Source organism: Aspergillus tubingensis (genome assembly GCF_013340325.1).
Source record: "Aspergillus tubingensis WU-2223L DNA, scaffold_6, whole genome shotgun sequence".
Lineage (NCBI taxonomy): Eukaryota > Fungi > Ascomycota > Eurotiomycetes > Eurotiales > Aspergillaceae > Aspergillus > Aspergillus tubingensis.
The window spans coordinates 2,958,386-2,980,179 of record NW_023336280.1 but is presented as its reverse complement, the minus strand read 5'-3'; the positions used below and the strand labels follow the sequence as shown (position 1 = coordinate 2,980,179).

Sequence of the window (21,794 nt, the reverse complement as noted above, 5' to 3'; positions counted from 1 at the left end):
TCCTCGGCCGGGTCAGATGGAGATAGGGAAAAGGTCGATCAACGCAAACGCGAGTAATATCGTTGAATAATTGAAATCATTAGCTTCCAAACAACACTGAATGTCTTCAGTGTCTGCAGCTCTCCCAATTGATCTTTGTGATCTGTTTATATTCTATAGTTCTAGTGGGTGAAACTGTCCTTTCTGCGACTCTCAATGCCTCCTCCTTTTACCATTGTTCTGCTGTTTTTCACAAGACAAAGTTTCCCGCGAGCCGCAACTTTCAGATGCTTCGGACTTTCGGAACGCCATATGTTTGCATTGGGTATAGCGCGTAGTTGGCGGTCAGCCCATCATGTCTTCCAGAACCCAATTGGTAGGAAATCTTCAGGGCTTGGTCAAATCACATGATGTGTATCATCGCAACGGAAGAACCACGTATCCGGTATGAAGCGTTTCATACAGAACAGGCTCGATCAGGAAAGTCTTGGCGGGCAAGCCCGGACTGTGCGATGAAATTCAAACTAGTCTGACGACGCCGACAACGTGAGCCCGCCAGCACCCCGCAAGGATTTCCGCCTCATCTCGCAGGTCTTAGTCGACTCCGGTTACAGAGGATACATACCTCTGATTCAGCATCTTCTTCCCCTCCGTCGCTTTACCCAGATTCACAGCTTGATCGGCCCAAAATGCGGCCTATTTTGCTCTCCGGCCATGTGCGTTTCGCCTATACCCACCCCCGAACGCGATGATAGTCGCTCCCCCCAGGAGCTAGGAAAATGATATAAAATTTGGGAAATGAAAGGAAATTTGGACGAGTCGCTGATAGATATTTTGCTAAATAGGAACGGTCCCTGAACCAAATCAAGTTCAACCGCGATGGCGATCTTATCTTCTCCGTGGCTAAGGATAAAATTGTGTGCGCCTGGTGGTCGGCCAACGGCGAGCGACTCGGTACCTACAACGGACACCAGGGTGCTATCTGGACGGTCGATGTGAGCCCGAACACTCAGATTCTGGCAACCGGTTCGGCAGACAACACCGTGCGACTATGGAACGTGAAGACCGGCGAGTGCATCAAGGTGTGGGACTTCCCTACGGCCGTCAAGCGGGTCGAGTTCACCCCCGATGGAAGCAGACTCTTGGCTGTGACGGAGAAGCGTATGGGTTTCTTGGGTACCATTGCGGTGTTGGACATCAACTACGGCGAGAACTTGACGGAACAGGCTGAGGAGCCTAGCTTGCGCATCACCTGCACAGAGAGCAAGGCAACGGTTGCCGGCTGGAGTTACATGGGCAAGTACATCATTGCTGGTCACGAAGACGGCAGTGTCAGCCAGTACGATGGAAAGGTGCGGAGAATACCATTTTTGCTATGCGTTGAGGGGGCTAGGTGCTAACTTGATGACAGACCGGTGAGCAGCTGGAGAACGTCCAGGCCCACGAGTTCGACCACCAGATCAACGACATCCAGTTCTCCCCCGACCGCACCTACTTCATCACTGCCTCCAAGGACAAGTCCGCCAAGGTACATAACTTGCTACTTTGCATATCAAACGACTCTAAATGCTAACCCCAACCAGCTCATGTCTACCCGTAACCTCGCCATCCTCAAAACCTACGTTGCCGACACTCCCCTGAACAGCGCCACCATTACGCCCAAGAAGGACTACGTGATCCTGGGAGGTGGTCAGGCCGCCATGGATGTCACCACGACCTCTGCCCGTCAGGGTAAGTTCGAGGCTCGTTTCTACCACAAGGTCTTCGAGGACGAGATCGGCCGTGTCCGCGGTCACTTCGGTCCCCTCAACACTGTTCACATCCACCCCGCCGGTACTGCCTACGCCTCTGGTGGTGAGGACGGTTACGTTCGTGTGCACCACTTCGACAAGCCCTACTTCGACTTCATGTACGAGGTTGAGCGCGAGCAGCTGAGGAAGTGAAGTGTGTGACGAAAGTTTTGCAAAGAGTTTTTTGTTTTTCCTCCCCCTATCTTACCTACCTACCAGTTTTTATAAACACGCATCGTGTGTGTATGTGTTCATGAGGCGAAGATGATATCATTTTTCTCCTTTACTTACTACAAAAGAAACCAAAAGTAGCAAGGACAGGCAGCACGGCGGTACGAGAAAGAGACCTCGGGGCGATTCAGGGCATGAGTTCTTTTTCTATCATTTCTTAACCATGATAAAGTCGGAGTTGGTACCATTTGCTTTTCTGGTCGCTTTCTTGTGTCCTAATAAAAGAAACTACATTGCTTCATTTCTTCTTTCTAGTTCATGGTAGTATTCGTGGCGGGTTCTCGTGAATATAGATGTACAGAGCCGCCTTGAACCGTATTTCTTACTATGATATGTCGTAGTTGTATATGATACGAGTTAATTTCGAATCCCAAAGGCCAACTAACATGCGCTATGATCCTATATGGAAAATGGCTGTATTGTAATCTGATATCATGTTGTGCAGAAAAGCTTATCTGGACGAACAACTGCCATCACACCTCAACGTGCAAACTGCCTATCACAAAACGGCTAAGACCCTCAATTTCTGGCAGCCTAACATGATCATCCCTCTGACACAATAACTAAATATCACGAGAAAGTGACAGTTGATATATAGGATGGATCTTAGAAAGGATAAATATAAGATAAATGAACAGAAACATAATTAGAAAGCATAATACTCTATCAAGAATATGAACTAGAAATCTAATACATAATAAGACATTACAAGGTTATTAAATTCCAAATATTATACATACTACTGAATACTCTATTCAATCATATCCAGAGGATCCTAGAAATCTGATCATGACAATCATGACAAAATAGTACTGATTATCCAGCCAAAGCCTCAGACATGCTCACTAACAAAGTACTATAGGATGATGTCAGTTCACCATACATCTTGATAGACCATATAACATACCGAAAGAGCAGCAAAGATTCTTGAATCATTGCTTGCTTGCCTACTACCAGCTCCGAGATTGAGCTCAGTCACTTTTCTGAAAATCATCGTTAGATTATGATCGAACGGGTAATGGGCTTTAAATGTTTTATCCACTACTCACGCCAAGTATGCCCTAAATTAGGATCGCAGCGGTCAGTACGAAGTATTTCAGCGCAGGCGAAAACATTCAGTTCCCTACTTACCGACTCGTTTTCCTAGATGTATTGTCAGTTGACATAATATATCAATGGAGTACTACGTAACATACTAGAATAGTAGCAAGTAGATCTGGAGAGGTTGTTGCCTGACGACGGCTAATTGTCATGTCTTCTTGCTCGATGCCGTGGCACTGCTGATCTTTGCTTAGGCGTGCCAAATCCCTCAAGGATTCGATCAGGGGGCGGGCGTTATGCAATTTTGTTATCCATTCATTGGGATATACGCTTTGGTCATCAGTGTGATCCTGATTCATGAAATGTATAAGGCTCTCAAGATGGGTGTCAAGTGTCTGTAGTTGACTGCAGCTAGAATCAAACGGCCGACATTGGCCGAGAGGAAGTATAACAAGGGTGCTGATTGCACTGATAAATCCAAAGCGCATATTGAAAGATGTGAATGAAATAAAGTTCAGTTTGAGAGGGGGTTACGTTGAAAGTTGAGGATATAGCTAGTAGTATAATTGAACATGACGTGCTGGTTTTAGCAACCTTATATGGTAATTTGGACATAGCAATGTATCAGGATCTAGAATGGGGCTTCTTGTCTGTTCTCGGTAGGTTTCACAAATAATTGTTGTTATTGCATGCTTTGCTCCGTTTCAGGCAAGGCACATAGTTGAGTACTGGCTGTGGCTTGTTATATATGCATGAAATCCAATTCTGAGCAACTCTATAGTGTCTTGTTCCAGGTTTATTCTGTTTTTTGTTCAACTGATGATCTGTGCTTAATCTGCAACTCGATGTTCTATTGTTTGGAGTACCAAATAAATATACTTTATAGGAACACGAATACCCGCAAACTGCACATCTCTTATCAATGTGTATGATGTTTTCTTTCTCTTTTCGTCTTTCCTCACCCTTACCTACGCTATGGATAAGACTGTCGAATCATGGCAGTGTTATTATCATGTCTCTGATACAATGAATGACTATCGCGAGAACGCAACAATTAATACCCAAGAAGGACTGTAGGAAGGGCTAGCATCAGAAAACTGAATAGAAGAATTATCAGGGGACATGATGCTCTACTTTTAGATAACGTAACTCCCGGCCGCATCGGCCACCCCTACCACACCGCCCTAGAATCATTGTACTACTCATTGCTAATTCACTGCCTTTGATAGAAAGAGTGGTTGCATGTAGAAACGTGTTGGGCGGTGTACTGGGTGGCCGATGCGGCCGGGAGTTACGTTATAAAATAGAAGCTGAATAACAAGATAAGGTATTATGAAACATGTGAATACCAAATCTGGTATACATTAAATACTACTCTTGTTCACCTATACGCAACAGGACCTGAAAGATGAATATGACAAGTAGTAGTAGTACTGCTTCTCCCAGCCAAAATCTCAAACAAACCTACCAGCAAAACTACAGGATATGTCAGTTCACCATATGTATTGATATAGCATATAACGTACCGAAAGAGCAGTAGGCAAACCTTAAGCGGTCGCTTGTCTACCAGTTCCGGCTTTAGCCCTGACAAAAAACACATAGTCAGCCTAAAATCGAAACAGTAATGGGGTTTATATGCTTACTTACAGCCTACAATCCCTGAAATCGGGTCGAAGTGGTTAATACAGAACGCTTTTCAACCCAGCGAAGAAGGACTTCAAGTGTGCCTCCTACTTACCGACAGATTGCTCTAGAGGATGTAATGTCAGTTGACTGAATACATATCAAAAGATGCATGCAAAATACCAGAGTAGAATCAAGTAAATCGTCGGACTTGTCAGAGTTGTCACATTCCTCATCTTCCTTGTGGTGTATCAGATCGCTCGAGGATTCGATAGAGTTGCGCATGCTCTCGCATTGCGAAAGATGTTTTCGTCTTTGGGGGAACCTGATCGGCAGCGTGTTAGAGGCTGTCAAGCCTTGAGTTAACTCCTTGTAGTTGAGTGCAGCTAGGATCAAGCGGCTGACAGTGGCTGAGAGGAAGCAAAATGAGGGTGCCGATGGCACCGAAGACAAATGCAAAGCGCATGTCAAAGGATGAAAGTGAGATAGATAGAGTTCAATCTGAGGGAAGTTGAGTTCAATCCAAGCTTTAGTAGAGCGAGTTAGTGAAATTCAAATTCGACTGGCTGGCTTTAGCAAGATTTATAACTTTTACATAGAAATGTAAAGATCCGAATTGCGTAAGGGATTCTGATCTGTTTTGCGTACGTTTGTTTAATACAATTGTTTATTTCATTCCTCACTTCATTTGAGGCTAGTCACATACTAACTGAGTCAGTACTGGATGACATTCGTCGAATAATCTCAGATGATTGTGGAAATCAGTTCCGGGCGACTCTGTAGTATCTTCGCCACTTGTTTTTGTCTATTGCAAGACTATTGATCCGTGCTCAACGTGCAACTCAATGTTCTATCTTTCGAGTACTCAAAAGATACTCTCTAGGGACACGAATACCCGCAAAATGCACATTTCTATCAATATGTATGATCTTTTCCTTCTCTTTTCATCTTCCCCGAAGATCACATATCACACTCCCCTCATAGAATAAATATCAGGCCAGCGCTCTTCCGACCAGCAGAACCACAAACAGCGGTGAATTGGGGGGATAAAGAAGTAAAGAATCATGGGATCTCATTCATAACGTAACATCCGAAAAAGTTTCTCGAAAAAGAAAAAAGAAAAAGGTCGTAAGTAAACCCGGGGCATGACCAAATAAAAACCGTAAGAAAAAGCCGTCGAAAGAGTAAAAAAAGGGTGATGAAGAAAAGCACCGTTCAATCAATCAACAATTTTTCACTCTCCATTCCCCCAAGAAAAAGCCGCGGGCTCACCCCCGATCAATTTACTTCTTCTTAGGGAACTTCTCCTGTCCAATGCCCGTACCCCTCAGCTTGACGTTCAGCACGCGCTCCATGGCACTGAGGACCTTCTGGTCCGGAGTAGCAGTACCGCGCTCGAAATCCTGAACAACAGTGATGGTGGTGTTGCACTTAGTGGCGAGTTCCTTCTGAGTCATCTTGTAGCCTTCCTCGTTGCGGCGCTTCTTGATCGCATCCGCCACCTGGTAGCCAACGGTCTTGGGCTTGACGATGTCGTCGCTGCGGTCGACCTTGGTCAGGTGCTGACCTTCGGGGGCGCCGGAGCGTCCGGCCTGTTATTTCTGTGTTAGCCTGGCTACCCCTCTTTCACTGCTTCTTGAATCCAATCGAGGGGCAAATTAAGTGGTATACTTACAGCGTTACCAGTAGCATACTTCTTCTCGGTACCGATAACGAGACCCTGGCGCTGGGCGGCGTTCAAGGCGCTCTTACCCTTGACGACGGTCTCGCGGGTGGCAGGGCCACCAGTGTGTCTGGCTCCAATGCGCGTAACGGAGTCCCAGTCGCTCATTTTGAAGATAGATGCAAAGTTGGTGATAAGATGGAGGTTCTAGAGGTGATGGTGGATTGACTGAGGGGTGTGGTGTGGGTGGAGGATGTGAAGGTGGCGGTGTGTGAGTGTCAAGTGCGATCGCGTGAGGTGTGTCGTAAGGAGGAATGTTCAAGGCCCGCTGAATTTATATCGACGCCACGGAAGCTTCTCGAGCCCTGGGATGGCGGAGTCAGAGGGGCGGTATGCGCTAGTCTGCTTTGGGTTAGGGTTGCTGACATCATTGATCGGCCAATCTTTCCCCGTACGTTGCCCGATTGTTGGCTGAGGTTCTGGGCTGAGCCTTGCATTGCTTTGCTTTACTTCGGTGATTGTTTTTGGTGAGTCAGAGTGTGTCGCTTGTCTGGGATTATTGATTTAGGGAGTGAGCTGTTAGATTTGTGCTTAGTGCTGATTAGAAATATCTTTGCTTGGGCCGGTGTTGTTTGGCTGGGATTCTTGTGCTGCTTCCATGGCGTATTACTATATCGGGAAGTAGAATTATGTCCTGTATAGTAATGAGTATAGGTTTGAGGTGAGGCGAGGTATTTGCAACGGCAGTACAGTATTCTTGACTGGTACTCTCCTGCACATCAATATGCCCAGTTCTATTGACGTTTGTTGATATAGATGGTCTGTGAGGACATGAACATCCCCATCGTTATTTATCCTAGCCGGTATAGTAATGAAGCATGATTCCGTGGTCGAGCACACAAATGCCCTCATCCTGACGCCGTATCTACTACGTCAGTATACGTAAACAACAGTGTTTGGCAGAAAAAATTCTACTGATTTCAGAGTCAACCTTAGAAGCACAATCAACGAAGAGCAACGGAAAGCAGAGGACGCCATCAAGATGACCACCCACAAGCTCTCCCCGACTTACGAGTCACATGCGTCGCTGATACTGAAGGAGTCTATTCACAGACCCTTTGATCTAATGTCAGAAATACTCAGGCCTATCTGGCTCCGGGTGGTCAAAGACGAACGCTACAATCTCAGACGCCGTCTCTACGATAGGGCAAGACTATATGAGAAGCACAGGCCCAGCAAGTGTAACATCCAGAAAGACTGGATCAAGCGCTACAAGGAGAACGAGGAACTCGAGTTCGCTCTCCTGCAGCGAATCAACTGCCTGGAAAGGGTCAGATACAGACATAGTATTGAGCCAGAAAACCCCTTCCAGCATGTCCCGGGGCCCTCAGATCCGAAACGTCAAGTCTCCCTTGCAGAAGAGCATTACTACCGGTGCCAGAAGGCATGGAAAGCGTTGACCCTTGACAAGCCATCTGGTCCTATCATCGATGACTTTGATTTCCTTCAGCATCACCGAAATGAAGAGGGCCAAACTTTGGCATGGGAGGAGGACAAGCTCATGTGCGCCTCGCTTGGTGGCTGTTGCGGTCGCAGATGTAGATGCTGTGAGAGACCTCTCCGTCACTATCTGTTGCCTGAGGGTGATCAGAAGGAGATGATTGGATTTCATGGCCACTGTACCGCCGAATGTGGTTGCTGCATGCGTTATCGAGGATTCTACCGACCAGACTCACGCCTCAAAGCCCTTGATCCCGAACTGGCATCGAAGATTGCGGGATACTTCCGCAGCTCATACGTTGGAGACAATTAGGAAGAGGGGACTGGGCTGTTTAAAAGATATTATGCCTTGCTGGTTTTGATTACCGTCATTTAATATGTTGCTTGCTGCAGTGCAAAATGGCAGGCGTTCCATTAGTTTGCCCGCTGCCAGTATCGATTTAGTTGAGATTCTAGTTGCTTTGTTTATCAAAGGCGCCCAGGCGTCATAAGAAAGGTCTTTACTTTCAGTTGAAGCTTGGGTATATGCGTTTATATTTCAAAACGGAGTAAGTAGGGCAATCCATTCCAGTCTCATAGAGCATAGGTGTTTCGTAAGGAGACATTCTGAGAATCAGCAATGCAGTCCGGGTACCTTGACATCGAGCACATGCGAGTTCGACTATATGTCAATAGAAACAAACTAAATTTTCGAGTCCCACTTAAACGAGCCACCCCTTATTAGGAGTAGGGTCTCCAGTCTCCAAGTGTAGTAGTTAGCGACAGGTGTCTTGTTCATTCCTAGGTAATACTCCCGGATAGCCGGAGAATGTCTGTGGCAATGATTCCTAAGGGTCGAATTCTCTATTTGCTGTTAGATACACCAGACATGCAGGGTTAGTATAAGCTCCGATCACACTCTGGAAAATAAGACAAGGTGGATTCTTCAATGTCTCAAAAGGGCGCCTGTGATATGGTGATGCCTGAAATGACAAGACCGACTAAATTCTCGGAGCCAATTAGCGGCAGGCAGCCCACCCCCGGGACTGGGGGCCTCAGGTACCAACTGACTAGCAGGTAGAAGGAGAACCAACTGGCGGGCCTGCCATGCCGTTACATTATTATTCATTCATTATCGATTGCCTCCGTCCACTCCCTCCATCCCATCCGTCTCTCTGTCTCATTCTTTCAACCCTGTCTTTCACTGTCTTCGTTTGATCTGCATATCTGCAAAGTTTGATACCTTCTTGTTGTGTGCTTTTCCTTTTTACCCACCTCATGAGCATGGCGTCCCAGTCCGACTTCTTCTCGGCTATGACCAACCGGTCGCTCCGCAACGTCCGATCGGTAGGATGCCCTCCCCTGTCAGCATCGCTCAGTAAACGGAGTTGCTCGAGCTGATCTTCAATGATACACCTTGCTGACATCCTTCGATCCACTAGGAGCTTGAGTTTCTCGCAGATGCATCAGTCATTACTCCGCAACAGCTCTCATCCATTCTATCGCAACTACCGAGGGACGATGAACGCAGCAGAGCCCCCGTGCCTCAGCAGCAGCCACCAGTGCAACAACCACCTGTCGTCGCCCAGCAGCCCCCTGCCCCGTATTCGCCTCCTACGAACCAGTTTGCAAACACTACCTTGAACGAGAAGGCCACTTATCAGCAGCCTCCTCCGCAACAGTACTCAACCCCGCCTGTTCCGCCACCTGCTTATCCCCAAGCTCCACCGGTACTGTCTATCGCTTCGGCGCTCTATGCCTACACTCCGACGGATCCCGGAGACTTGGCTCTCCAACCAAACGATCGTATTCAAGTCTTGGAACATATGAATGCCGACTGTAGGGCTGCCGATACTCTTTGTGTGCCACCTCCCTTGCTAACCGCTGTTTATAGGGTGGCGTGGTCGTAATGAGCGCACCAACCTTGAGGGTATCTTCCCTCGGAGCTACGTGAACGTGCTGAATGACAAGGCTGTTTCGTCTCCTCCCCCGACCAACTATGGAAACATGCCGCTGGAAGTCAGCCAGAGTGGCTCGGCGCCCCCGGGTGAGGAGGGCAAGAAGTCCAAATTTGAGGAGCAGGGCAAGAAGTTTGGCAAGAAGATGGGCAATGCCGGTACGTTTCAAGCAAAGCACGCGCACTTTGACATATCGAATTGATGCGCCGTGGACATCTCCTTATCTACAATCATTCTTACTGACAATCACACCTAGCTATCTTCGGTGCCGGTGCTACCGTCGGTTCGAACATTGTCAACAGCATCTTTTAGATGTGTGGCTAGTCGAAATCCTATTCGTTTTTTATATTTCTTATTCAAGTGCAGGCCGGAGAGGCGCCATTTGATTGTCTTTTCTCTCACCTTCATTTGCTCATGGGAAAGGCGTTGGTGGTTGATTACATTATTATTCGGCAAAACCGTTGAGTTCGGGTCAGTTGGGATAGCGCGTCGCAGACTACTTGGGTTAATGGTGAAATTATTCTAGTCATAGAAGTAACTGAGATGTGTCTTGCCAACTACGGACAGAGGTTGCTCGTTACGTATCTGTCCTTGATTGCGGGTTTACCGCTCCTGTAGTCTTTGCCGTGAAAGATTTTACTCTAGACCTCGACTTATTCCTGCTTTAAGTACGATCATTGTTACGATCTTCTAATTGTCGCCGCTTAAGCTTGCTCACTTTTACTGTGTCTTACACGGCTGACCCTTTAAGGGCGAGTCAATCTCCCCTCGCCCCGGCATGAGAAACGACGATCGATTCTTGTTAGCGCCGACAATTATGGTACGCCACAACGATGTGTCCACTCATAGACGAACTACAATCCTTATGCATAACAAGGGCGTTTAGCCATTTAGTGTTATAATCAATTATAAACTGTGATTTGTTGGACAGCGACTCAAAGACAGCTCGAACCGCCGGGATGCAAGATGAGCTGGTGTTTCGATCGAGTCCGCGCGGGGCTGTGAACAGGCGACAAGGCTGAGCTGCAGCTATCCTGGAGGGTGGGACGTTGGTAAATATAGCAGATGTATTTGATTCAGCTATATCCTATTTTCCGCCGATGTTTTAGGGGAAAATCTTAAACTTTTCTGTCAGACTGTCTGTCATACCGCGTGCCTCACCATGGTGTGGCATCTATCGCTTATTACTATACTATCATTACTTCCCGGTGCTTTGGCCACCGGCTGGGATGATTTTGCAGATGACCTTGCTACAGACCTGGTATGTTGTCTTTCTCACACATATTTGGGGGACGAGTTTAATGATAGTCTAATTCTAGGCGCCTCTTATATCCCTTTTTGGTGAGCGACTGAGCAAGCAGTTCTTATCTGAATCCACCAGCATCTTAGATAACTTTCTCTTCTCTGTGGCCCCATTGGGTATTCTGACGGCTGTGGTTTCCGTCATTCGTGTTTGCGGAAATTCATCTCTCCGCGCGTTTATAGGGCGGGCTCAAGAGGGCCCTGGTGAAGCTGAAAATGAACTCTTGTCATGCGTGTCCGAGACAACCGCAGAGATGTTTAACAATGGAGGAATCTCTAGGGTATTCGGAAGACCTCGACTACTAGAGGTTATTGCCTGGGAGGAGACAGATCCTCAGACAAAGGAGCGCTCCTACCGGATAGGAACTCTCCGCGATGCCCTCCGTGAGGGTGCTTGGTTGGCGGGCAAAGGAAGTTGGATTCTCGATGAGAAGGAATACTTGCCCGAGCTCGACATCCCGAATCTGTCCCTGAACAAGGGAATTGAAAAGAGCAGCCAAGGCTGGTTCTATGCTGCTGCTGTTTTGGGGCTAGGTCTGCAAGTTGGTGAGTTGACGTGACATGTCTTTGGTATTGCCTGGGGCCTATGTTGACAGACTATGTCAGGGGTCATTGTATACGCTGCAATAACTGTGTACCTCTATCCGGTACAATTCAAAAAAGACGGAAGTCTTGTCGTAAGCTATGCTTTCCCGCTGTTTTCCCTTGGGTCTATCTTTCTCTGCATCGGAATGTTCCTGTGCGCTTTCATCATCGAGCGCTCATCCACCGAATGCTACATTCGACCTGCAATGCCCAGCAAGATCTACTGGTTGCAGCCCGGCGGCCAGGATGTCGGTGACCAAGTTTTTGGGGCTTTTCTAGGTGTTAGCGAGGGAGCTAATTCCAAGGCGACTGAAGACCTCTTGTATATTAAATCAGTCAGAAGCCCTGGAGTTTTCGGCAAAGGGCCATTGCTCGTGTTTACTGTGATTATTACCCTTATTGGTTTTGTCATCCAATTTGTTGGTATCCGAGGGCTACATGCCTCTGTGGTACTGGCAGAAATGGGCGCTACTCTCCTAATGTCCATCGTCAGAGCCTGCCTGCGGACCAAGAGATCCGGATCAGACGAGAACCGCCTAACGGCTGAAGAGCGCCATCTTGTGTCCTATAACGAGCAAGAACTTGACTGCTTTGCGTTTCATCTTGAACAAGTCAGGTCGTTTGGTTTAGTCTCGAGCGCGCCACATAGATCTCGAGCTCAGTCGACAACCTCGTCAGCAGCTGCATCAACACAATCTCCAAGTCAGACACCCGGCCTTGGAACGAAGCTTATAACGACAAGGGCTCAACTAGCCCGCCTTACGTCCAACCCCGACAAAGAGTCCAGCTTAGCTTGGGATGGCCTTCCAATTAGGGAGAGAGCTCAAAAACTGGCGGACACGATAGAAAGAACAATGAACTTGTTATCAGGCTGGAAGAATATCGCTGGTGATACCGTTAGCTTTGACCTCATGCTCACTTGTCAGTCTCTCAACAAAGGTGGTTTCAATCCCGCGCTGGAAACCTACACCATCAAGCTCCACAGATCAGAAGATACTTTGTTGTGGAAGGTTGATGAGACCGAGCTCGAGGCAATTCTAGGACTATGGACATGGTCGCTGCTGAAGTCGAATTCGAAATGGCTTCAGATGGGGCTTGATCGTGCTGTTGGTTTGACCAAATCTGAGGCAATGGCAGAAGAAACCGACCTTTATTTTCATAAGTGGATTTACCGCCATACGGAAGCCAGGATGGTTTCGTCCAAGACCGTGTCATTTGGTAGCGAACTCTTTGGACTCTATTCAGACAAGAATCCTGGAAACAAGGAAATTCTCGTTGTGAAAACACAGAATAGTCTCGAGACCATGGCTGCTCAAGATATTTACATCCATTTCCTCAGAAGCGTTCTCCAAGACTTCGAAACAATTGGTGGCGATGTGGATGTGCGCCCAGGCTCACAAAACAGCTATACCTCATACAGCAGTCGCCTCGACGAGTTAGTCGCCTGCTTCGAGTCCGGAGAGCTTGGTTCAAGAGAAGACGCCCTGCTATGCATCGTTCCGGTTCTGAAAGCTCGGAAGCTTCTACCAGAGCTTGCTGCAGACTCGCACCGGGTGAGAGCGCAGATTGAAAGACTCGTCTCTAACGATAATTGGGCGGAAGCTTTCTCTATTGCTCGCTGGCTCTGCGAACGCTCTTATGGAGAGGAGTTCGAACGCTCCGTTTATGAACTTGGCTACCTCTGCCAGCGTGCGATCACACACAACGAGGACACTGTTCGAAGAGAGGCGCTCGACATCATACTTTCTCTGCTACAAGGTGATCCAAGATTGAGGTTTTCAAGCGGTATAAGAAGTTCTCGGCCTACAGACTGGATGAAGTCCCAGCGCCAGAAGGCCTGGTGGATCAAATTCTCTCGACAGCTTGGTTGGATTGTATGGCATATTGCCGATAACAAGACCGATAGACACTCTATAAAGATGCAATTGGAACCTATAGGGAATTATGAATTCTTGGACTTACAAGTGGCAGTCTGCGACGATGACCAAGAGAAGCGAAAATGCGCCGAGGAAACAATTTTGGGTTGGCTGACGCACGGCATGGATATTGTGTTTGAAAGGCAGGTACCTGGTGAGGAGGACCAGCTCTGCCTCGAATGGGCTTTACAAAACGCGCAGGAAGCTCTCGGTCATTGGCTATTATTCAGGTGGGCTGAGGTTGGCAAGCTTTATGGGGCAATGACGCAAAAGGCCTTTGTTTTCGCCGCAAGATGCGGTTCGGATGCAGCGATACAGGCACTAAGACGACATGGAGCAGACATCAACAACCAAGAGTATGAGGGATATACGGCGCTCCATGAAGCTGTTGGCAATCAGGAACTAGAGGCAGCAAAGAAACTGCTCGCCAACGGTGCAAATGCAAACCTGGGCATGAAGTCCAATGGCATAACACCCCTGGGCGTATCTTCGAGTCACGGAGATGAACCGATGGTTCTTGTGCTTCTGCAGTATTTGGCAAACATTGAGCACAAAGATTTGCAAGGGTTTAGTGCTCTCCATCTTGCCGTCCGACACAATCAACTGGCTATCACACGATTGCTCATTGAGAAGGGCGGAGATATTGAGAGCGCCGCAGGAGATGGGAGAACGCCTCTAACCTACGCTGCAATTGATAATAATGAAGAGATGGTCGAGCTTCTCCTGGAACATGGAGCAAATGTCAACTCTGCGGATGCTTGTGGCTATACGCCGTTAATGCTAGCAGTGCGCTCATTTGCATCCGAGCAAGTCATTCGTCTGTTACTCGATAACAAGGCCAATATCCACCGAGTGAACAATAGTGGTATGACCGCTTTCGACGAGGCTAGGGAAAGCGAACGCTTAGATATCGTGGCAATCCTGGAAGCGCACACTAGACCCTAGCGTCGGATGGAAGGTCATAGTCGGCTTACGTGTATACTATAAGGACCTGTTAATAAAAGGAGCTGTATCAATTCCCATGATCTCAAGATTATGATAACTATTGGTCCTGTCTCCGAAGTGAGAGAGAGGATGCTGCTATACTACAGCACGTGCATTGAGAACGCTGGGTATGGAGAGGGATCAACAACCAACCCCCTCCTCGTCTGCTTGTTCCCCTCATTTCGAACACGCTCCACCATTCCGGTGTCATCTAGACACGAATGATTCTGTCTGGGCTCTGAGATTGGAGTTTGGCGTCCTCCCGAGCGCTAAAGTGTCAACCAATGATGTTTGTTAGCACGGGTGGGCTATCTGTGGGCGTCACACATCAGGGCTATCAGAGGCGTTCTCTAAGCGCCCTCGTCGATCACCATGCAGTAGCTCTGCTTGGTCGGCGGCCACAGCCCATCCCGGTTCATCTCCTCATTTTCTTGGAGTCGCATAATGTCAGACAATTTAAACAAGATGCCTCTACTTCCCCCTGGGGCCAATTCCTTCCGGTTTTGTTTACTTTCCTTCCATTATCCAGTGCTCCGAATTGCGAGCGTACCATATCTTTATCATCCGTGCTTGAGAGCTCATAAGCACTTCCATACCTCTCCATACAATATCTTACCCCACACGTTAGTTTCAGGACAAACAGTCTTCTCGGTCAACAACAGTGATTGACTCTGAGCAATCATGTCCGAGCAAGTTGTGTATCCGCCTCCTCCAAACCAAGCTCCTTCCTTCCCTCGTGAGTTCTCCGCACTACGCACCATCGCCATTGAATGCTAATCAGCCCAATTTATAGCTCCGCCAAATGGCGCTGGTATGATATTCCAAATACTAGGTCTTCTACCTGAGTTCCCAGCTAATAAGTCCTCAGCATATCAACCACCACCCCAAGCCGCTCCAAGCTTTCCTCCCCCGAATCTTAGTTTTCCTCCACCTCCGCAACAGCCTGTGTCTTCAAACGAGGACAAGGCTGATGTTTCACCAATCTCGTCGACAAGCCCATCGGCCCCACCGATCAATGAGAAGGCGAACTATGTAGCTGAGAATGGACAGTCGTTTGCTGCCAACTCAGCCATGTTCAGTTCCGCGGAAGCTCAACAAGCACCACTACAAGGACCAGGTCTCACACGAGCGCAGACAGATGCGACTCTTGCGAGTAGAATTGCTCCGAAAAACTTTGTAGGAGCCATGTCAACCTATGCGGACGATGTAGGGACATTCAATGGTGGCAGCTACAGGGTCAGTCACCGGGACACGAACACACTCTTGACTATCCAGCTAGCAGTGGGATGCCCCATACAGGCGAGACCGGGTGAGCCAACCTAACCTTGATCATTGACTACACAAAAATACTCATACATTCACACACGGCAGGCGTCATGATCGCAATGTCCCCCTCCATGTCCCTCAGAGGCTCGCTCTCATTTGGATGGATGAAAGCCCTTGCAGGAGGGCAGTTGGCCCGGTCAACATACACCGGTCCTGGAGAACTTCTGATTGCCCCCTCCATTCTTGGAGATGTTACCGTCCTCCGCGTCGACGGTACAAGAGATTGGACAGTTGGCAAAGATGCATTCCTTGCCTGCACGACAGGCGTCAAGATTGAATTCAAGACCCAGGGTCTCATGAAGGGTGTCTTCTCTGGTGAAGGTTTCATTGTCTTTAACTTCAGCGGCTCCGGTCTGGTGTGGATGCAGAGCTTCGGGGCGATTGTCAAGAAAGAGGTATGCGATTAGCCCTGTGCACATGCCCCCCATGAACACCCAACGAATGAAGCCTAACTAACGGAACTCTCAGCTCGCTGATGATGAAACGTACTACGTGAACAACGGCCATCTGGTGGCCTGGAACTGCCGCTACAAGATTGAACGAGTGGCTTCCGGTGGTATCATCTCTAACTGGAGTGCTGGTGAGGGACTTGCATGTAGGTTTACAGGTCCTGGCACTGTTTTCATGCAGACACGCAATGTGTCCTCGTTTGTTGCCCATCTGGGCACTAGTCTTGCTAAAAACTAAAGACGCAGACGTGGTGATCTGCTGGGCTTATCATGATCGCTAGTATCATACTTTTTGGCTTTCTTTGATTCTTCCGGTTGCTTTGGCTTGATAATATTTACCCTGCTATATACCTGACACGTATCTGTATCTACTCATGTGCTTTCTACGAAGTCATAATTTTGCATAGTCACAAAATTGGATATCTTCTGTCACTTCTTTTGAGTAGCTTTTCATGACTCTGGCAGGCTCGACCGCTTTTTCAAGGCAGAGCAAAGTCCAGCACAATTTCTGCTTCATCTGCCATATCGCCAGAATACGTGAAATCGGAGTAAGGTCATACCAATCCATTTACCTATCATGCCATGCTAAGAAATCTTCACTTCGTCTCTCTCGCCTCTTCCCTTCTTTTTTAATCCCTTGCACCCTGAAACCGAACCATCGAAAGCGAAGAATGGATCGATCGATCCCACAACGTTCATCATCCACATGTTCACATAAGAGATGGAATGCAAAAAGGATAAGGAAAAAAAGAAAGAAGAAGTCTTTGTATACGAAAAAGGCGGGGGAAACAAATCATAACCGCGCCAGAAGATACCACCGAAGACACCATGGTAGTAGCTTCCTCCATGGATCCTTCTCCCCCTTTGACAAAAATTCCATTAACCCATTTAACCCTGTCTCTTTCTGCGGCCGACCTGTCCACGGAAACCAGTCTTGATGGCGGCGACGGAACGACGAGAACCGCAAGAGTTGCAAGTGACGAAGTATAGACGGTTCTCACCCTTGTTGAGCTCGGTGTCGGGACTGCGGCAGGTCTTGCAGGTGACGTATTCGACTGCAGAGAGTTAGTATCGTTAGCTTTTGAAAGGGGATATAGCACCAGGCTGTTGAACATACCGATGTATCTTCTCAAGACGTTCTCAATCTGCTTCTGCTGGAAACGACCCTTGATAACCAGACGACGGCTACCGTCGACACTACCACTGGTACCCAATTCGGCGAACAAGAACTGCATAACGTGATCGTCGGACCGCTTCATGCGCTTGCAGATATCGGCAATGTTGGCGAAAATCGTACGACGGTTACCTTCACGCAGACACTGGGGCGGCGGGATCTTATACGACTTGGTACCGCTGGACAACAGATCGGGGTGGTGGCTCTGAATGAGGGAGAAGAATCGGGACACAAGCAGCGAGTAGGGGATGGGTTGCGCGGCGTCGTGAGCCCAGATACCGGTTCCAGCTTCGTGGTCTCCCTCGGGGACGACCTCTTCCTTCTCCTCGGCGACGGCACCGTCCTTCTCTGCAACACCGGCCTCGGCGAGCTTGGCCTCGAAATCACCGGCGTCGACCTTCTTCGGCTTCTTCTTCTTCTTCTTCAGAGCGGAGGGGTCGAACTCGCCGTCGGCGGCGGGGGTCTCGTCATCACCGCCCTCGGTGTCCTTGGGCTTCTTGCTCTTCTTCTTTTTCGAAAGACCCTTGAAGAGTTCGGTAACTTCGTCGACGGCCTTGTCTGTGGGTTAAAATGTAGAGGTCAATATCAAATTTGATATCCACGAGAGGATAAGGGAAGAAAGATAGATATACCCTCAGTCTCAGCGACCGGCTTCTCAACAACCGGAGCAGCCTCCGTCACTTCGCCGTTGGTATCCATAATGACAGCGCCTTCACTGAATGCGACGGACTTGCGTTGTTTTTGGGGAGCGGGTTCAACCTGCTAATCCGGACCAGCCCAAACACACGTTAGCGGGAGGGGCGAAATAGAAAACCCAAAAAAGAAGCGCTGGAACACACTAAAGAAAGGTCAACCAGTGTGAAGCTCGATTCGCAAAATTCGCGTCCGAGCGTTGCACAACAGGTAATGGGTATATAGAGGGAAAAGAACACGGGGGTTGAGGTGGTGCTTCAAGAAAGCAAAAGCGGAGGGAGTCGAGATGGTCCCACGGCGAAATGTGATGAAGAAAATGTGGGAGGGAAACCGATCGGTAAAGGGAAAACGGGGGTGTGACGTACAGTCTCCGCCATATTTGGGCTGGCCGTTTTTTGATTATCGGAGAGAATGAGCGTTTCTCAACTTCCCACCAGGACAAGATATTCCGGTAGATTGCTTGTTGCGTCCGTGAGAGATGACGGAAATTGCTCTAGGGATTGTGGTTTGAGCTGGTTGAATCTCGAAGTTTGGTTGTTGCGCTGACTCGATGGCGAAGAATCGCTGTTATCGCGGGCTCCTGACACGTGACTATAATGAGTCAAGTTTGTATTGCCATTACCGTCCGGTATTGTGATCCTGGCACGTGAGATCTCTGTCTGTCGGTGTCTCTCCCCTGGATTACATCAGACCATAACTAGGTTCACCGAACTAGCTAGTGTCTGTCTGTGTATAGCTTCATCCTCGTTGATTGATTATATTATTTATGCCATAACATTCGTCAGGCGGTGGCAGGCCCTGCTTGATTACTCTCTACTCCTTTTTTAGCATACACCACAATCTCCAAGTATACCGTCGAATCCAACCAAAACCAAGAAAGATGGCCTCCCCCTCCCCCTCCGCTTCCCTCAGCACCTCCGCCTTCATGGTCTCCTCCCAAGACAAGCACTACTCCTCCGCCTCAGATGACGATGTCGCTTCCCTCCCTTCCGAATCCACCTCCGCATCGGACCTCGACTCCCTCGACTCGGACTACTCGGATGCGGAAGAAGAATGGCGCGAAAGCATCGAGCAATTAGAGTTGTTGTTGACGATGGTGCTGGTGCCCTTTGTGGGGAAGTACTTGGGTAGGAAGTGTGCTTATTGGAGTGCGTATACCCCTACTTTCTCTGGTTTTGGTGTGGGAGGGATAATGTGAAGACCATATGTTAATGGATGATTGCACAGGCTGGACCAGATTCATGGAATGGAAGTACCCGGTTGAAGTCGTGGTTACCAAACCTGGTGTGTTCAAGGGGACGGGAGCTGTGGAGGCAATGGCCCCGATATAAGCATCTTTCTTTCTTTCTTTCTTTCTTTCTTTCCTCTCATTTTGGGAAGAGGAGTATGGGTTCGTGTTTTATGAAGGGGGTGGGGTAGATTTGTTGAATTTCTTGTTTGTTTTGGTGTTATTTACATATATGTTCTGCTCTGTTCTATACTTTCTTCAGAGACAACTCATTGACTGATTGATGAATGGTGGTGGATGTGGTGGTGGTGATGGCATAGCATACATGCATACTACATGCATGATCTGACTTTCCTTAGTATAATATACCCAATTCCAAATACTATCACATATACATTGACATCTAGTAGTGCTACTACCATTCAAATAAATCATGCAGCAAAGCAAAGCAAGTCTCATTCAATCATTTATATACTCCCAGAGTACATGTACGCATGCAAAGAACCCCATCTACCCAGAGTAACAAACCCTAATTCGCCCGCGCAGCCATATCCCCTAACCAGTTAACAAACGAAATGAAACGAAACCAGTTCGTCTGACCCAGTCATGACCAACCAACCAACCAACCGTCTAGATAGTCCTACCCACCCTCCCCTCACACACACTATTCGCCCCCATCCCCATCGCAGCCTCCCTCGCAGCATCAACATTCTCCCTCGCCACGTTTCTTCTGACCTCACCACTCTCCAGACTCCCAAACGGGACGCCTAGCTCCTCTAGCGCCCTCTCCACAATGTAGTACGGATCACTGTGTCCGGGTGTGAGGAAGCGTTCTAGGGGGATGGGGTTTGAGTCATCGTTCTCCTGGCGGTTGTGTGTTTGTGTACTGAGGATATCTTCCAGCAGCTTGAAGCGGGAGAAGAGAGGGTCGTTGGGTGGTAGTGATGAGAGGACGTTGGTGATGCGTTGGATGTCTGCGTCGATGTCGATGTCTGTGTTTTTTGTGGGATTGGTAGTGTTACTGTTGGAGATGTTGAGAGCCAATTGAGCGTTGAGCTTGTGCATTCGTTCAGAGGATATGAGTGTTGTAAGCCAGGATGGTATCTGGTTCTGCTTTTGGGTATTGTCTTGGGTTTGTTTGGAGTCCTGGATCCTTGTTAGAGACGTTATATATTGGTGGTGATGGGTAATAGACGCACATGATTGATGATGGTTTGATCGTGGATGAAGAGGTTGTGCTCAGTCAATCGGTTGGAAGACATGATGATGATTCTTTGCTCGATAAGGCTTTATGATAGAATGTGTAGACGAGTCTGTGAAATGAAATGCAGCAGTAGATATATAGAGAAAACTAACACAGTTACAAAACATTCAATGTCCATACAAGCGGTTAGCAAACGCATCTTATATACTAGTAGTTGTACACCCCTTCTAGCGCATAACCTCCCACCATTCACTCACTCACGCACATTCGTCACCTCCCCTCTTCCCTCATCTAGACCCCCACAGACCAAACCAGACACACACACAAAAAAAGGACCCAACAGCCCGGACCAGCCTACTGCAAGGTAAAGGTAAGGCAAAGGCAACGCTCAAACTTCTTCTGCGCTAATGCAACTGAGAAAGATTACCCCTCACAGTAACTAATTGTAGAAGTATCACATACCCCTCAAAAAACACAGCCCATCTCGCCTGTCTGTGTGCTCTGCCCATCCACGCCACGCAATCCAAACCCTGATCTGCAACAAAACATAAGAAAAAAAGAAAAGAAAAGAAACCACAGCTTCATCACCACCACCAGCAGTACCACCTCCAGCCGGAAATAGAAAACTAACGGTGATGGGCACTAGCGCAGAGGAACATGATAGATAGAGGAATGATGGGAAAAGGGGATATGTATGGTATGTGCAACCACACATCATTAGTACTTACACCCTTATCAGCAACCGCACCATCTAATTAACTATCTGCCACATGCATGTATGTCTTGAAAGGTAATCCATTCCCTCGGGCTTCACACACAAACCAAAAAAAAACTAACGGTTTCCCGCAGCTAGCTCAGTCAATCAGGGGATGATGGATGACGGGGAAAGAGGAACGTTGTTACATTGCATCTTTGTCCCATGCTCAGTGCCAGATCGTCGGGTCCGGGATCGTCAGCGCCGGTGTTTCTACTTGTGGTTGGGCTAATGCATGTACTAGATACTAAACCTTTCGTACGCTGGGCGTGGTCTGATCTCCCTCTCTCTCTCGTGGGCTGTGCACACTGTGGCGACTTGCCTGGTCTGGTCTGTGTCATTGATGGGGAATTAGTTCGATCGAAGTTCGAGTCGATTGCCTTTCTCTCGTGTTATCATCATCATCTACAGTGAT

General features: G+C 48.1%; 11 protein-coding genes across 11 annotated transcripts; 6 read left to right on the top strand and 5 right to left on the bottom strand.

Annotated features, from left to right (window-relative positions):
- Positions 1-668: 668 nt before the first annotated feature.
- On the top strand, positions 669-1,922 carry tif34 (translation initiation factor eIF3 subunit i; the record flags this gene model as incomplete). Its single annotated transcript, XM_035499858.1, has 4 exons — positions 669-695; positions 825-1,331; positions 1,391-1,507; positions 1,563-1,922. The coding sequence occupies 4 exons, from the start codon at positions 669-671 to the stop codon at positions 1,920-1,922; spliced, it is 1,011 nt and encodes a 336-aa protein (XP_035355751.1).
- A 1,049-nt stretch (positions 1,923-2,971) lies between these two features.
- On the bottom strand, positions 2,972-3,529 carry AtWU_04746 (uncharacterized protein; the record flags this gene model as incomplete). The annotated part of the gene is made up of 4 exons (XM_035499857.1): positions 2,972-2,983; positions 3,050-3,061; positions 3,132-3,143; positions 3,197-3,529. 4 exons carry the CDS (start codon positions 3,527-3,529, stop codon positions 2,972-2,974), a joined length of 369 nt encoding a protein of 122 aa, XP_035355750.1.
- Positions 3,530-4,495: 966 nt separating this feature from the next.
- AtWU_04745 (uncharacterized protein) lies at positions 4,496-4,949 on the bottom strand (the record flags this gene model as incomplete). The annotated part of the gene is made up of 5 exons (XM_035499856.1): positions 4,496-4,517; positions 4,568-4,625; positions 4,689-4,700; positions 4,776-4,791; positions 4,848-4,949. 5 exons carry the CDS (start codon positions 4,947-4,949, stop codon positions 4,496-4,498), a joined length of 210 nt encoding a protein of 69 aa, XP_035355749.1.
- A 998-nt stretch (positions 4,950-5,947) lies between these two features.
- mbf1 (multiprotein-bridging factor 1) lies at positions 5,948-6,495 on the bottom strand (the record flags this gene model as incomplete). Its single annotated transcript, XM_035499855.1, has 2 exons — positions 5,948-6,256; positions 6,340-6,495. 2 exons carry the CDS (start codon positions 6,493-6,495, stop codon positions 5,948-5,950), a joined length of 465 nt encoding a protein of 154 aa, XP_035355748.1.
- An 874-nt stretch (positions 6,496-7,369) lies between these two features.
- AtWU_04743 (uncharacterized protein) lies at positions 7,370-8,140 on the top strand (the record flags this gene model as incomplete). The annotated part of the gene is made up of 1 exon (XM_035499854.1): positions 7,370-8,140. One exon carries the CDS (start codon positions 7,370-7,372, stop codon positions 8,138-8,140), a length of 771 nt encoding a protein of 256 aa, XP_035355747.1.
- Positions 8,141-9,090: 950 nt separating this feature from the next.
- Positions 9,091-10,076, top strand: AtWU_04742 (SH3 domain-containing protein; the record flags this gene model as incomplete). Its single annotated transcript, XM_035499853.1, has 4 exons — positions 9,091-9,153; positions 9,249-9,645; positions 9,701-9,922; positions 10,021-10,076. The coding sequence occupies 4 exons, from the start codon at positions 9,091-9,093 to the stop codon at positions 10,074-10,076; spliced, it is 738 nt and encodes a 245-aa protein (XP_035355746.1).
- An 850-nt stretch (positions 10,077-10,926) lies between these two features.
- AtWU_04741 (ankyrin repeat domain-containing protein) lies at positions 10,927-14,512 on the top strand (the record flags this gene model as incomplete). The annotated part of the gene is made up of 3 exons (XM_035499852.1): positions 10,927-11,025; positions 11,084-11,612; positions 11,673-14,512. The coding sequence occupies 3 exons, from the start codon at positions 10,927-10,929 to the stop codon at positions 14,510-14,512; spliced, it is 3,468 nt and encodes a 1,155-aa protein (XP_035355745.1).
- Positions 14,513-15,232: 720 nt separating this feature from the next.
- AtWU_04740 (DUF124-domain-containing protein) lies at positions 15,233-16,564 on the top strand (the record flags this gene model as incomplete). The annotated part of the gene is made up of 5 exons (XM_035499851.1): positions 15,233-15,287; positions 15,345-15,362; positions 15,420-15,860; positions 15,923-16,272; positions 16,346-16,564. The coding sequence occupies 5 exons, from the start codon at positions 15,233-15,235 to the stop codon at positions 16,562-16,564; spliced, it is 1,083 nt and encodes a 360-aa protein (XP_035355744.1).
- A 650-nt stretch (positions 16,565-17,214) lies between these two features.
- Positions 17,215-18,570, bottom strand: AtWU_04739 (translation initiation factor eIF2 subunit beta; the record flags this gene model as incomplete). Its single annotated transcript, XM_035499850.1, has 4 exons — positions 17,215-17,381; positions 17,444-18,058; positions 18,133-18,262; positions 18,559-18,570. 4 exons carry the CDS (start codon positions 18,568-18,570, stop codon positions 17,215-17,217), a joined length of 924 nt encoding a protein of 307 aa, XP_035355743.1.
- A 503-nt stretch (positions 18,571-19,073) lies between these two features.
- Positions 19,074-19,524, top strand: AtWU_04738 (uncharacterized protein; the record flags this gene model as incomplete). The annotated part of the gene is made up of 2 exons (XM_035499849.1): positions 19,074-19,341; positions 19,421-19,524. The coding sequence occupies 2 exons, from the start codon at positions 19,074-19,076 to the stop codon at positions 19,522-19,524; spliced, it is 372 nt and encodes a 123-aa protein (XP_035355742.1).
- A 527-nt stretch (positions 19,525-20,051) lies between these two features.
- On the bottom strand, positions 20,052-20,683 carry AtWU_04737 (mitochondrial phosphate carrier protein 3, mitochondrial; the record flags this gene model as incomplete). Its single annotated transcript, XM_035499848.1, has 2 exons — positions 20,052-20,567; positions 20,621-20,683. 2 exons carry the CDS (start codon positions 20,681-20,683, stop codon positions 20,052-20,054), a joined length of 579 nt encoding a protein of 192 aa, XP_035355741.1.
- Between the last annotated feature and the right edge of the window lie 1,111 nt (positions 20,684-21,794).